At 37.8% G+C, this 16,561-nt stretch overlaps 1 protein-coding gene across 1 annotated transcript in view; it reads right to left on the bottom strand.

Moving 5' to 3' along the window:
* Nucleotides 1-126: 126 nt before the first annotated feature.
* LOC138710415 (E3 ubiquitin-protein ligase ZNF598) overlaps nucleotides 127-16,561 on the bottom strand; it is a 42,572-nt gene continuing 26,137 nt past the window's right edge. Inside the window, exons 4-6 of the mRNA XM_069841300.1 lie at nucleotides 16,096-16,208; nucleotides 14,122-16,013; nucleotides 127-498 (exon numbers count right to left, since the gene is read on the bottom strand). Of these exons, the coding sequence (XP_069697401.1) occupies nucleotides 313-498; nucleotides 14,122-16,013; nucleotides 16,096-16,208 (2,191 nt within the window). The 3' untranslated portion in view covers nucleotides 127-312. The remainder of the gene's footprint in view (nucleotides 499-14,121; nucleotides 16,014-16,095; nucleotides 16,209-16,561) is intronic.

The following is a 16,561-nucleotide window of genomic DNA, read 5'->3' as shown; positions in this document are numbered from 1 at the left end:
AAGACAAAAGTTAAAGCTTTTTCAACAACAGGCCTACTATAAATTTTACCCCACATATAACTGAATTAATAAAATAATAGAAGTTCGTTCAAGGATTAGCATATAAATAAAGATATAAATAATATATTCAATGAATAAACAATGACTTTATTTAAGTCTCTGTAAACTGTCTAACAGGCACCAAATTGATTAAAAAATGACTGGACTGCACCTTGGCTTTATCACATACCAGCAAATATGACAATAGGAACCAATACATTTTAATGAAGTAGTCTTCAATTTTTTTTTTAATTTACAGTATTGGACTCTTTCTCATTTCTTGTTCCATGCTTGTGTTGCAGGTTCTGACGAACCTAAGGCTGGAAAATGATTTTCAAGAGTATGACTGCCCATATGGTGACGAAGGTCAGAAGCAGACAAAACTTGTCGACATGTAGCACATACCTCAAACTCTTGGGTTGACCACTTTCCATTGTCTGTATGAACAGACCAAAGCTCCTATAAAAAAAAACACAAATACATAAATATTGCATTACGAAAACATTCTTCACATAATGTCCATTACATGCCGAACCAATCATTAAACCCTAAACGGACCAAAATTTTGCCAATATCAGGTTGTTGTAAATGTCCTTACTTCATGTCTTCACGATAAGAAGTCATTCTATACCACTTCGGTGACTTGCTTGTTATTTTATTTTGTAATTACTGTTCCGAATTAAATTTTATTTGAGGAATGTATGTACTACACACTGTAGTCAATTATTTCGCACTATGGCCACTGTCAATAATGACAACAGTGGAAGTCTATGCAGAACAACCTACGAAGTAATTTCTCCCATCTTCTGCAAGTGTTGTGCTGAAACAGTGATAATTTACTATGCTGAAGAGAAACTATGCCCAGACCTCTATTGTGCTCGAAAGTCTAATAAATTTAATATCTGTACTACATTCAAATTGCTAACATAATAAACATAGTCACTACCATATATTAACACCGTTCACACATAGACATACATAGACTAAACGGTTGTATGAGGCATGTTCTAAAGTAAGTTATGTTTTCAATTATAGCCGTCGCATCGCTGCAATCGTTATATTGTGCATGCGTGTTTTCTTCTTCAGTCCTCAGGCAAGCTGTGCATGCAGTTTCAGAGCTTCAGTCCGTGTGGTTAGTTGTGATCAGTTGAAATGTTTAAAGTGATCGAGCACCCCGCCGACTGTGAGATGCGGTCTGTTATCCATTTCTTGAATGCGAGAAACATCAAACCAGCTGACATTCATCATCAACTTTGTGAGGTGTATGGTGATGATGCCATTAGTGGTGGAATGGTCAGGAGATGTGTTAGGAAGTTCAATGAGGGCCGCGTCTCTGTGCATGACAAGCAGCGTACCAGTCGGCCATCTTTGATCAATGACGATTTGGTGCGTGCTGTCATTGAAAAAATTCATGAGGACAGGAGGATCACAATTTCTTCGCTTTCCTTGAATTTTCCACAAATGTCGCGAAGTGTTCTCTACAAAATTGTAACAGATCGATTATGATATCGAAAATTGTGCTCATGATGGGTACCCAAGATGCTCACCGAGGAACACAAAACCAAACGAGCTTCCAGTGCATTGAGCTTTCTCACACATTACAGTGAGCAAGGCGATGAGTTTCTTGACCATATCGTGACAGGTGACGAGACTTGGGTGTCTCACATGACACCTGAATCAAAGCAGCAGTCCATGGAATGGAGGCACACTGCATCACCAAGGAAAAAGAAATTGAAACAAACCATGTCAACACGCAACATCATGTGCACTATTTTTTGGAACAGAAAAGGAGTCCTACTCATCGAATTCTTACCTCGGGGTGAAACCATTAATAGAGAAACCTATTGTCAGACCTTAAAGAAGGTCCATCGCACAATTCAGAACAAGAGACATGGGATGCTGACCGATGGAGTTGTGTTGCTTCATGACAACGCTCGACCACACACAGCTCGTGACACCCAAAATCTCATCTCGAAATTTGGATGGGAACAAATTGACCATCCCCCTACAGCCCGAATTTGGCTCCGAGTGACTTCCATCTCTTCCTGCACCTCAAGAAGTTCCTCGATGGTCAAGGTTTTGATGGCGACGATGAAGTGAAAACAGCAGTGCGGGAGTGGTTTGCATCGCAGGCGGGCAAATTCTACAATGAGGGGATAGAAAGACTTGTGCCACGACTCGATAAATGCCTCAATAATGGTGAAGATTATGTTGAGAAGTAATTGAAGTGTGGGGAATACAATGCAACAAAAATGGTTTGTAAATATATTCCCGTTTACTTACTACACCCTTTTGGAACTTACTTTAAGAACACGCCTCGTATATAAAATACTATGGTTCCCATCCATACCGTTTTTTTTTTACCAAAAAGTCCCCTTGTCCCAAAACTCTCCTTTGGGACACCCAAATATCCATTTTTGCCTACTGAAGTGCAAACATCATTGGGCCAACAATACACATTGACGTTCAGATTTGTCTTGTCATTTACCTTCACTCACTACTATCACTGGTTTATTATCTATAGTAGTTGAACTTTGGTTTTGGTTACAAGAAACTTAATCTAGGGTGGCATGTTTTCCTTTTTTTTTTTTCTATAGGTACCACTTGGAAGTAGGGACAGGATTCTCGCTCTAGGTAGCTGGTTCAATTTCAAAACAGAAGCATGGTAGATGTTTGTGTGAACAGTGTGTAGTGTAGAAACAAGATGTCTACTGAAAATGTGAAACAAAAATTAGTTAGAATGTAGCCTTTCACGGCCGGCATTGATAGGATGCGTATTTTCCGGGCTACAGGGCCGTAGTCTGTCGGTGTTACAACAAAACGTTTCGTCCACTACAGGTTACATCGGGAAGGTATTGAAATACATAAACACAAAAACAACTTTAACCGTAAGGAGGAAGGACTCAAGGTCAACAAAGCTTGGTATCCGGCCCTCAGAAGCACATACATCTAACCCTTTCTCTGACAATTAGACACTATGACAATCAGAACACTGAAGCCACTAGTGCGGACCGTGGCGACGACAAGCAACAACAGTCCTACACCTTAAATATCGACGTGCTACCAGTCTCAATGCCAGTTCCTGATACAGCAGATCTCTCCGCACACGTGTACCATGGCACTGAAGATGTCCACTGGAGTAGTGGACGAAGCGTTTGGTTGTAACACCGACAGACCACGGCCTTTTAGCCCGGAAAATACGCATCCTAAAAATTAGTTACTACAACTTAATGATTACTCATAAGGATGATGAAAAACATTAATCACATTTCAGTCATCTTACGATCTGTCATCAGACTTGTTTCTTAAGTTCTCTGATCTCCATTTCAATGGATGCATAGTCAACTTCTCTGTCGCCTTCTAGACTATACTACACTCACATATGTAACCACTAGAGCCCGGATTTGTATGTAAAAAAAAATGATTCCCCCCCCCCCTCCCAATGTGCATATTCCTAAAACAAAGTTTAATATCTATATCAAGGTCCGACAAACGCAAATTCCAAATTTTATTTTACATAAAAACACATATTTTACAAAAAAAAAAAAAAAAAAAAAAAATGTTATGTGAATAAATATTTTCGATATTTTCTCCATAAATACATATTTTAGTACTTTTCCTCATTCCCTTTTAAGATTTTACAATATCTCTAATGAATTCAATACGAATGCTTCACTTACACTTGAGATGAGAATAATTCACTTGTACGTGCTTAATTGGGGAAGAACAGAATCCAATTTCGATATTACATCATACAGTGACCTCTATGTTAATGTGCGTGTTTTTTTCTGAGTCTGTAAACAGTGACACAAAGCAGTGAGTAGGATATTCTTGCCTGCTTGTTAGAATCAGATCTCTAGAGCCGTTGGTTTATTTTGTGAAGTGTAGCTGTGTGAATTAAAAATGCCTAAAGTGAAATCATGTGTACACGAGCATCTGCAACAGTACATACTAGAGTTTAAAAACACTTTTACCCCCGATGAAAAAATATTATTTTGCCAGCCATGTGCAAAATCAGTAAGTGCAGACCAACAATCCCAGGTAATACAACATAAGTCAGGAAGTAAGCACATCACAGCTGCATCATGTGTTTCGTCGAGACAATTTCTTATAGCAGAATCAATGCCATTCTCCAACATTCCAAAACACTCAGATTATTATTCAGCTGACATTCCCCTTTATAAGATGAACGATCCTGAGGTCAGAAAGTTTCTTACTAAATCGCTGGCTCAATATTACAAGGTTCTATGTCTATATCAGAAATATTACTACATACACCCTTGTAACATTTAGCAAGCGAAATATTAATGTTGTGGTATTTAATCGATTAATCTAATCTATTAATCGATCAAAAATATTTAATCGAATAATCGAGTCGATTACAATTAATTGGTTGTAGTTGATATTAATTATTATTTTGTTAATACAAACTCATATAAAAAATCCCGACAATATTTCTCTCTCGAAAATTGCTTACTTAAAAGCAAATAGTACTATTATTTTCTAACTGTAAACCAGATAGCATAGGAAAAATCTTTCCATAAACACTTCAGAAAGAGATGGAGATATGAGGACAGTGACCTAGTCTACCTGTATTGAAAGTTGAAACACAATGCGAAACCCTTATTAAGTTTAATGGTTTTCCAAGAAAACTTTCATCTTATTGTCAGCTCATCTTCCTAGGCACATGAAATACATACTTTTCTGGGATTCGTCCTCCTCATTCCTTATAAAATAGCCATGTCTACACTGTGTGCAAGTGAGAGCATAACTATCTTCTTCTCTTTCTAAAATCTGGTAATTCAATTACAATAGGGGCCAGTCCTCTGTTTCGACCTCTATAGTTTTGCAGTTGCAGTTTCTGTACTGAGTTTGTATATGAAGATTGTGTGTTTAGTTTGATAAAGAAAAAAATCAGTTTTCTGCAGTTTGTGAAAAGTGTAAACTCCATTATGTCATATGAGAATTTGAGAAGTAAACTCAATGAAACATTTGGATTTAAATTGAACGATCGTGGAGAAGTGCTCGACAGAAAAAAAGTTTTTTTGTGTTTAGTGATGCAGGAAACATTGTAACTAAATGTTGTTGTTGTTTTCTAATGCCAGGCATTTGACAATAAAGTCATTTGACCTCTTGCACTCCAATATTTTTCAAAGATATTGTCATGGTTAGCCACTGACACACAGATTTTGAGATGTTCTGGATCCATTTCTTGATTTGAGTTGCTTGTAACTAAATGTAGAGCGGCACTTAATTCAGACCATGTGAATGCACTCACATGTTTAAAATCATGGATGAAGCAGTATTAACTAGGTGAGTCTTCATACTTTTTGTTATTTATGTTTGTCTAAAAAATTCGCGGAGAAATTGACACAATACATTATAAGCCTCATAATAAATATGTTAGTAAGTAATTAAAATAGTTATTTTGTAATATAACGATACAATATATACAGATATACAACATTTAATACTTATGCTTATCACTGAACACAAGTTAAATTTAACAATAATTCTATACTAGAGTATATTAAAACATTTTTTAAGTTGATCAAAACTCGATTAATCTATCGATTAATCGATTAAATTCAAATAATTAATCGATTAAATATTTTGATCGATCAACAGCACTACTAAATATACGAACATGAGTTCTCCTGACGAATTGACGCTAAGGAAAAATTATCTTCCGAAGTGCTATGATGAAACATTACAAAACATTAGGTCTATATGAGAAAATCAAAAAACCTGGTTGAGCATTGACGAAACTCCCGATTCCAGTGATCGAAAAGTGAGAAATGTAATAGCAGGTGTACTTAAAAATGACGAAATTATTTGCAAGCAATTTTTCTTGCTAGCCTGTAAAGAAATGCCAGCTGCAAATCATGTAATAGGTAGGCTATTTAATCAATCTTTGGAAATCTTGTGGTCGAATGATGTGAAATATGACAATGTATTGCTTCTGCTTACCTACTCCATGGCATATATAAGAAAGCTGCTGAAGGTCTTTGTGTAAGTTACCCTAACATGATTCATGTAACGTGTGTTATTCACGCCCTGCATAAATTGTGTGAAATAATCCGAAGCATTTATCCTAATGTGGCCAAGTTAGTGTCCAATGGGGGGGGGGGGGACTTCTTAAAATCATCATCATGGATTGATCTTTTCAAAAAGATAAATCCTGATCTTCCATTGCCTCCTACACCTGTAGTCACGCATTGGGGCATCTGGCTTAATGCTGTGTTGTATTATGCAGATCATTTTGAAGCATTTACATCTGTAGTAAGTGAACTGGACAAAGACGATGTCTCTGCAATTGAGATTATTCAGAATTTAATATGTGATACTACTTTAAAATGTGACCAGTTTCTTGATTCTTTCAATAAAGAAACTAAGAACTTCTGTAAATTTATTGAGTAATTAAGTTAAAGAATTATTGATTATCCCAAGGGCAGAAGAGATCAAGGACGTTCATGTAAACGATGGAGAGATCAATTTTAATTAACATTGAATAATATTTTAGTATTTTAAGCTGTAAATTTTAATATTTTATAAAAACTCAACACAATTATAATATATCACTTTAATATTTCACCTAAGCACAATACTTGAAGCCGGACAGGCCAAAGGCCTAAGCCATGCTGTTGATGATGATTAAGTTAAAGAGCTACTGTATGTTGAAAGGCAACTTAACACTATCTCAGGTTCGAAAATAGAAGTTCTAAGAAAAAAATTTAAGGATATGTTTGAGAAAAATAGTGGCTACCAAACCCTCTGCAAAGTCGCTCAAGTTTTGGAAGGTCACAACATAAGTGAACTTGACTGTGTGTGTGTTAATGATATACCCCTCTTCAAATGTGCAAGGTTAACATCATGTGATGTAGAACGTTCCTTTTGACAATATAAAGCACTGTTCTCGGATAATAGGCAAGGATTTGTGATCCATAATCTGGAGATGACATTTGTTGTGCACTGCAACTCTAGTCAGCATTTTACATCGGATGTTTAGCTGCAATTGGTCAGTTTCAATATAATTTTTTATAGTAAGTTATGAACATTTTGATGCTTTTGTTTTTATTTTCAGAAAATATTATTTTTTTTTTTAGTTTTAGCACATATTTTTCAAATGTTTAGCACATAAAAAATAAATATTTCTAAGTTTTAGCACACAAATATCCGGGCCCTAGTAATCGCTGACTACTGACTACCACAGCTCAGGCAGCTGTGCCAAGATTAAATAAGTGAAGCAGAACAATATGCGTAATTTCATTATACACGATCATTTGAGTATTTTAAATTCTTACATTTCGTTACTTTTGTTACCAGTAGACACCTCTGAAATAATTATTATCATTGTCCATCAGCATCACCGTGCCTAAACGAAAATGTAGTATAATCTATACTAATAATAAATCTGTAACAGAAATTTTTCTGGTAATTTTCGATTTTCCAAAAATAATTGGTGTTAACATGTATAATTATTCATCCTGAGACCGAAAATCGCTTTTTTGAAATTTTTGTTTGTATGTCTGTCTGTCTGGATGTTTCTTGTCTTTTCACATGATAATGGCTCAATGGATTTCGATGAAAACTGAAATATAAATTAAGTTCGTTGTAACTTAGATTTTAGGCTATATGGCATTCAAAATACTTTATTTAAAGGGGCCTGTATTAAATAAATCGAAATATCTCTCTTATTATTGCTTTTTGTGAAAAATGTTACATAACAAAAGTTTCTTTAAAAATGATTTCCTATAAGTTTTATTCTATGCAAAATTTTGATAGGACTGATATTTAAGGATATACAAGACTTTTAAAATAACAATACAATACATTTTCACTGCCACCTCAGATTATAGCATTGTTGTTCCTGCAGTAACTCCTATGAGCAAAATATAACATTTTTGAGTAGAAAGAAAAAACACACTTATTCATTCCGTGGCAATGGTACATAGGAGATCGTGAATTCTTACATTTTCGAAAGAAAGAAATATAATTACATATCACTATATATGCTGTATCACTATTTAAGTTATTTGAAGGGTTCAGAGCCATAGTGGGCCAAGCGCCATTTACTGAAGACGTAGAAAACAAGGGTTAATATTGTGAATTTCTTTCAAATCAACAATAGGATTTTATTCTTCCAACAATAATTCCTTTCTACAATTCGCCTTAAACGCTCTCGTCAACAATTGGATTTTCACTCAACACAGTATTCGTTATAGCACTCCACCGATGACAATGACAATTTACTTGGACTATTACGAACAACAATGAACTGTTAATCTTAACTAATATTTACAAAGCACTATTTACAAATCAGAACTATCAGTTCTCAGTTCACAGTTCTTCTAGCTCAGTCACTCGAGTTCACAGTATCTCGAACCACAGACCTTCAGAGACAGTTCACTGTACTCGAACTCAGGTCCCTCCAAATGCGGTCCACTGCACTCGAACTCAGGCCTTCGGATGCTGATACAGTTGCGGACGCACACTCGAGTCGAACTCCGGTACACAAGACTGGCTTGCTTGCTCTGGCTTACTCACTGACTGAATAACTGAAAAACTGCTCTCGTTCCTTCGCGTCCGTAATTTATAACCACAGCGACGTTGCCTCGAAAGTTCGAATTCGCGATTCTTCCACTTCGACGGATTTCTCGGCCTCTCTAGGCAAGCAGAAGATGCGCGCGCAAACTCCCTCGCCACGTAGGCCCTTTCCCCTTACTTCTCTCCGCCGCGCGCCATCCCAAAGTGCTCCGTGAAGCCCGCGTCGGCTCACGCACGGTCTGCTCTCTTGAGGGACACTGGTCGTGAGTTCGAATCTCACGTCGCTGTCACAATATTAATTTATTACCATAATTCAATGGAAACATATAGCAAGTAATATAAAGTACACATATTAAAACTAAATGATGTCAATCTTCATTAAACTATGTTTGCATGTAATAACAATTAAGAAACATGTTAAAGGAATTATCATTGCACCAAATGAGTGGTCTCTGGACCAAAATGATCGCATTTTAGTAGGCTTGTTCGCTCACCAGCTGAGTGAGCACCATCTACTTAAATCCGAGGACTACTCAAGAATCAGATACTCAACACGAACAACATAAGCTTTGGAAAACGTATTTCAGAAGCAGCAGCACTGTCTAAAATGTGTCCAAAAAGGGCACGCATGCACGCGCACACACACACAGTGCCAAAAAAAAAAAAAGTCTAATATTTTAACATGTGGTAGAACACATCGAAACAAGTAAAAAAAAAAGTCTAATAAACATGTGTCATAAAATTAATATCTTCTTATAATGATTTATCAACTGTGATGGTTATATAGCGTCTGAGTGAGATGAAAGTTATGTCAGCGAAATGAGTCCAGGATCCAACACTGAAAGTTACTTCTCATTTGCTCTTAATGGGTCGAGGGAAAATTCCAGAAAAACCTCAACCATGTCAATATTGTCCCAACAAGGATTCGAACCTGGGCCCACTCGTTTCATGGTTAGACATGCTAATCATTTACCCAACAGTAGTGGATAGGTTATCAAGTACAGATCTTACTTTTTGAGATAGCTGTGGTAATCAGAATTTTGCATATATCAAAATGGAAAGAATCATTCAAAGATCCAAAACTAACTCCTGACCTACCACGAAAATCTGCTGTGGTCATGTTTAGATTAATTACTGGTCAGGATTGCCTTAGTAAACACCTCCATCGTATTTGAGTACTGAATTCACCTAAATGCTTACTGTGCACCAGAGAAGAAGACATGGAGATGGAGCACCTGGCTAATTGTGAAACTCTTAGGACATTTGTGGACCTTCCATCAAAATATTGGGAAGCAAGAAGGATGATGACTTCATTATTAAATCCAGAGCAAAAAAAAAAACAAAAAAAAAAAAAAAAAAAAAAAAAAAACGCACGCACGCGCACACACACACACACACACACACACACACAAACTTTTTGAGATAGTTTTAAAGTAACTGAATGCAGCAGTAATGATTATTAAAGTGAGAAATAATGACATAAAATGAAAAAGATTACCATACATCTCATATCTACCATAAATTTTGCATTCACGATCTTAAACCAACAAATATGTGGTCTACATGTATCATGAAGTAAGACTTGAAAGGGGGTCTCTAAGGTGTGCTCTTTTAAATGATTACTTCAATGAGTTCGTGTCTCAAAGCTATGAAACACATTTTCCAGAAAAGAGTCACTCTTTTCTTCCCTGAGATAGGGATTTTGGAATCGCCCTCAAAAAGAGATTGGATTTAATTCATTGAGAGAATATTTGAAAATCATTTTATACAGCAAACAATATGTGCGAGTAAAGCTTGTGGAATCTGAAAACCTTAACTTATTCTATATTTTCATGGATGGTAGTCCAAGTTCTTCAAGAAGGATGCCATATCAGAAGAAACAGAAGAGAAGTCTCATGACATAAAGGAGCATTAAATTTTTATACTCTCAATGTTCAAAGAATTTACATAGAACTTAGAAAACATCGGTTTGTTAATGCACGAACATACTGTTCATTAACAGCTGTATATAGAATAAGTTCCAACTGGATAAAGTTTACAAAGTTTCTCAATGGAACCACCATATCCGACGAAACAGCTCCTATAAACAACAAGACTGAAACCAAAAAGAAGCTTCTTAAGTACATCAGTGATGTAGATGCTAAAGCATTTTATAAAGCAGCCTACAGGAATTATGCCGACAAAAGGCGAGAATATAAAGAGGCTATAAGGGAAGCAAAAACAACATATGTACCATCTAAGCAAAGAAAAGAAGTTAGTAGAAGAAGCAGAATCGGATCCATACAAAGCACTGTGCCAAAAGAATCCCAGATTCCTGAAGATAATACTGATACAGACATGGACACAACACCTAAGTGGCATTGTAGGTGCGAAAGATACATGCCCCAAGATTGATTCATCACCAGCTGTAGGCTTCGAACCCATTACTGAAGAGGAGGTCACATATACCATAAAAATGAGCAGAACAAACACAGCACCAGGTCCTAACCACATTACAAATGAACACTTGAAGCTCGCGGTCCCAACCATGGTGCCGGCATGGACAGCACTTATGAATGAATGCCTGCGCTCAGGGTAAATCCCTGCACAGTGGAGAACAGCAATAATTAAAATGTTGTATAAGGGAAAGGGAGACCCTAAGAATCCAGACGCCTACAGAGGTATTGCCTTGGCAGATGTGTTGTTCAAAACTTTCACGAAAATAATAACTGATCATTTGGCAGAAACGATAGACCCAAGTATCCCGGAGGAACAATTTGGATTTAGGGAAGGAAGATCGACCATTCAAGCTGTCCGATGCCTCCAGGAAGACATGAAAGATGCACTGCGACACCCGAAAGGAAAGTTGTATACAGTTTTCGTGGATTACAGCAAAGTATCTGACACCATAAACAGAAACACAGTAATAAAGAAACAAGGCTCGATTGGAACAGATTACTACGTCACCACAATAGTAAAGAACATACTGCACAATAGCTCAATAATCGACGACAGCATCACATACTCAGAACCCATAGAACAAAGTATCGGGGTGTTGCAAGGCGACCTACTAAGCCCCATGTTATTCAATGTAGCGACAGCTGATATTGTGAATACTGTCAAGCTAGATGGAGTTAGCATATATATATATATATATATATATATGCCGACGACATGGCCCTAGCATCCACATCACGGCAAAAGCTTCAGTCCTCGCTAGACCAGTTATCAATATTGTGGCAACCATGCTGGAAAGTTCTCGCTGCCTCCGAGTCGAGCACGCGTCCGGCAGAAGGAAGGAGGCAGAGAGGGGGGACGCAAGTCAGCGGGCGCGACAAAGGGAAAGAAGACTGCGGCCGGCGCGGATTGGACGACATAAAGGGAACGTCTGGATTCCAAGTGTGGGGAGGCCCAGAAAGCTCGCGAACCGATTGTTGGAGAAACAGATTGATCCCGAAAATCGAAGGTTCGCGAACTGTGGTTTAACAAATAAAAGTGAGCAGCCTTCGAAGAGAGCCAGTTCAGTCAGTTTTTGTGAAGCAGCCATGAGCGAGCAAGGAAGCCACCTTTCGAGACCAGGGTTCGATGCGAAGCCAGTTTTAGTTCAGTCAGTTGGTGAAGCAGCAGTGAGCATCCAGGTGGAAGCAACACGTCCAGGAGTCTTTGGATCGACTGGCCGTGAGCTGAGAAACTGTGGCAGCATCCGGGTGGAAGCAATGCGTCCGAGAGTCTTGAGTTCGAAGTTCAATGGACTGTCTCTGGAAGTCTTGGGTTCGATATTCTGTGAACTTGAGTGAATGAGCTAGAAGAACTAGCCAAGGCAAACGAACTGTGAACTGAGAACTGACAGTTTTGTTTTGTAAATAGTGCTTTGAGAACATTAGTTGAAATTAGGAGTACATTGCTGTTCTCAATAATCCAAGTGAATTGTCATTGTCGTCTGTGGAGTGCAATAACGAATACTGTGTTGCTGTGTGGAGTGGAATACCCATTGTTGACGGGAGTGTTTAAATTTAGAAATAGGAAGCCATTACTGTTGTGAATAAAAGTAACATTATTGTTGAATTAAAAGTCACAATATGGGCCCAAGAGATCGAATTAGCCATCAATGTAGACAAAACCGTATCCATGATCTTCCATCGAGGAGGAAGAATAGCAGCTGAAAATACACTCCGTCTGGAACACAAGGAGCTACAAAATGTCACCCAATTCAAGTACTTAGGAATCACCCTCCAGACACATGGGGATACGTATACACAACATGTAAATGAAAGAACCATACATGCTATAAAAGCAATGCATGAAATACAGCATGTAAAAAAATTATTGCTAGAGACAGCCATGACATTATTCAAAGTCAAAATCAGCCCTATATTGCATTATGGGAGAACCTTACAAAGAACAATTTAAAACGCACAGAATGAGTGAAGGCAACATTTATTAAAAGAGCCCTATCCATATCAAAATATGCTCCATCACGACTATGCTACGAAATGTCAAGGGAACCCTTCTATATCGAAGATTTGAGGCACCAACTACTGCTCCCGTCCACTGCCCAGTACGAGAATCTCCTACAGGAACTCCGAACGAAGAGGTCACAAATATGGAGCGACTTCTATACAACAGAGGCCATGCTGTCCGACGAGTGGAAGAGACCGTACTACGAACTCAGACACACCATCACACGCTTCGCAGTGCATGGTTTTCATTTCAAGATCTGCAAAACGAAAGGCTACCATGAGCCCAGTGTAGAGTGTGTGTGTAAATTGTGTGAAGGTGCCTGTGAAAGATACCACGCCCTCTCATGCAAACTAAGAATCGAATCACTAACGAGTTTCCGTAGTGAAATAAGCATCCATGGAATGAACACACAAAAACATGCATATTTAGCACTTTTCTACCTATTATTATATAGAGCTATTATTTCAGGTCCTACATAAAATTGTTCCTTTAACAAAGAGCATGAATGAGGATTACCAAACTGTCGAACTGCTGTGTTCGTCAATTTCATGAATAAATTACAAACTGAACTACTTATTAAACTACAGTATAATGATGTTACAAGATTTTCTAAGCAAAACAATGCAGTTATTCGTTAAATAAAGTGTTTCCAACTAAATATTAAATGTGGTGAAGAAAGGAACAAAGACTATATTTTATTTACCCATTTCACATTAAATTCTTAAAGGAATATTCTTTCACTTTATTATTAGTATAGAATGAAATTTTATGTCTTTAGTCTTTAGCACATAAAGAATAATAAGGACATGTTAAGTTCGTAGGTCCTAATTATTATTGTCATCCATCTCCCTCTACTTTTCCACTTTTCTGGAAAGTAGCAGATTTTGACTTAATTCCTTTATGAAAAATGTGATTAAATTACAAATACACTGAGAAATTCTTTGGCATGCTATTCATATGTCCAACAATTAACTTAACTCAGAACACTGTTTGTGCTTTCTGCAAAATTAGTACTGGTAACAGTGACCACAAAGGCATACTTGTTCAAAAAATAGTGTATAAAGATAAAAAAAAATGTAAGACTCTTAGCCTTACCTGTTGTTTCTCAATATCAGGAAGAAGAACAAGAAGTTCTGCAAAGATTTCTGCAAAGTCCTTTGTTCCCATTGTTTCTTGGCAATGTTTGTAGAAATCACAAGCATTAATTTCACCTTGTCGAAACATCTTTGACACCTGACAAAATTCATCCATGGAACGTGCATCACCTAAAGTTTTCTTTACACGGGTTACCAATGCCTGATTTCGATGGGAGAAGTCTTGTGGTGGCACAAAACTATGAGAACTGTTCCCATTTCTTCCTGGAAGAATTGAATAACTTTGACCACTGCTACTGGTAAATGTCAGACCATTTGTCTGAGGCCTTGCTACTGAGTTAAGAGTTACTGAAAAACCTGGAGGAGGTGCTGTAACATTGCTAAGATTGGACGTCTTGCCCCCTCCTCCAAATCCAGGGGGGGGCGCTGACGTTAATTTTCGATTTTTGGGAATATCAAACCCAGGAGGCCAACAAGCCGAACTACTAACTGGAGGGAAGTCCTCTATTACTTCAGCACTGAAGGGAGGACACACATCTTCATGCAATTTATTGCTTGCTGACAAAGACGATTCACACTTATTATCTTCTGGAGAGTGTTCAGTTGTTAGGTTTGTTATCAGTAACTCTGATCTCTTTCGCTCGAGAGCGGGGATATAATCTGCACTGTTTTCAACTTCACTATTGTCAATACCATTCGCTTTTTCATTCGTCATATGTTGCGATTTTCGCTGTCCATCAGTCTCTGTATTTGCTTGTTTCTTCTTTTTCTTCCCAGATTCATTTGCACTGCTCTCCTTTGCTGCAGTGTGTGTAGACTTCGTTAATACGTCACTATTAGTATGTGTGACATTTTTAGCTTTCTTCTTTTTCGATTTCACCTTGATATTTCCTAGACTAGCAGTGTGTGATGGATCACTATCAGTTGATTTAGCAGGAACACTATTTGGTTCTGTAGAATTTTCATGAGTCCGTGACACATCTGAAGATGTCTGAGACAGTGTCCATGACGAGGTCACTGGAATCATTACAGATGATGCTTTCTTCGATCTGCTATCGCTTTTTGTTGCTGAAGATGAAGTATTTGTCATAGTACAGCCTGTACTAAATTTGGAACTCAGACTTGGAAAGTCTTCTTCTGCTCTAAAGGCTTTGGGAGGTTGTGATTGAGATGAAGACTGAACCTTGGATTTTGCACCCATATTTCCTTGACTTCCAAGCCACTGCACAGAAGATGTGGGATTTGTGGGTTTGGGTCCACCAAGGGAAGGAAAATCATCATGAAACTGAGAAGGAACAGATGCGGGTCGAATACGAATGTTCTGGCTACTACCACTTGGACGATGATTCACGTGGATAGAAACATTTGTCGGTGCCTTTTGCGTACTTCCTCTCACAGAACTTCCAGAGACAGAGTTTTGGCGATCCTGTCCACCACTATTGACACTCAACCTTACAGTTTTACAACCACTGGCAGTTCCTTCAGGACCAAGTGCAGGAAAATTCTCATCTGTCACTGCTAAGGGTTGAGATTGACGAACTGTTCGTATTGTGAGTCCACCATTGTTCATGGCAACTTTGCGCGAATTTTGTCTTTGTGGAGGGCTCAAAACAGGTGGCGCTTCACCACTTAGAGTTGGAAATTCTTCAATGCAACTTGTATTGATATTTGGATATGGTGTTTCAAAGCGTTGATCATCGTAGTCTCCACCTACAGCTCCTTGAGAATCCTCTTCATCATGGTGGGTGCGTTGCCTTCCTCCCCTTCGACCACCTCTTGCTCCATCAAGCCTCTCCCGTGACCGAGGAGCTAGAGTAAATTCTAGCTCTAACATGCGAGCTTGTTTTGTGGCAGCTTTTCCAATTGTACGGCCATGAACTGAAGCTCTATGTGCTGTAAAACAATAAAACCGAATTAAAACAGTGTACAATTTAAATTTGCTAAAAGATGTTAGGAACTCAGTTGCTTCGCTCACCTTTCAAATCGATTTCAGTCCGAAAAACGGATGTAAATTTCTCTTCCATACAACCACCTTCCTCACATAAGAAATGCTCGGACCGGAAATGATCTCTCAGGTAGTCATAGGAACTGAAAAAAAAGCTAGCTTTTAAATCAAACAGAAACACTATATTGATCTGAAATGCGTACATTGAAGAACATAATACTTAGTTAATCTAAGCTGAAAAGTTTCTCAAGATATGAAAAAATAGGATGTGGTTGGTTTCAATGCATCCATATATATTCACAAAGATTTTTCCGGAATTTTACTAGTCAGTTTTAAATGATTTAGAGAACACAAGTGAAGGGTACACACTTTGAATTGCAGATGAGCAATAGAAAGGTCACTAGAAATGTTGCTCCTAACATCAATTAATCAGATTTTATAAGGTTTTCTGTATGGCACAAACTCTGTGTGATACAGGACCTCCAATTCACTATCA

The sequence above is a fragment of the Periplaneta americana genome, chromosome 12 (genome assembly GCF_040183065.1).
Source record: "Periplaneta americana isolate PAMFEO1 chromosome 12, P.americana_PAMFEO1_priV1, whole genome shotgun sequence".
Lineage (NCBI taxonomy): Eukaryota > Metazoa > Arthropoda > Insecta > Blattodea > Blattidae > Periplaneta > Periplaneta americana.
The sequence above is the reverse complement of the archived record's forward strand: the minus strand, read 5'-3'. Positions and strand labels throughout refer to the sequence as shown.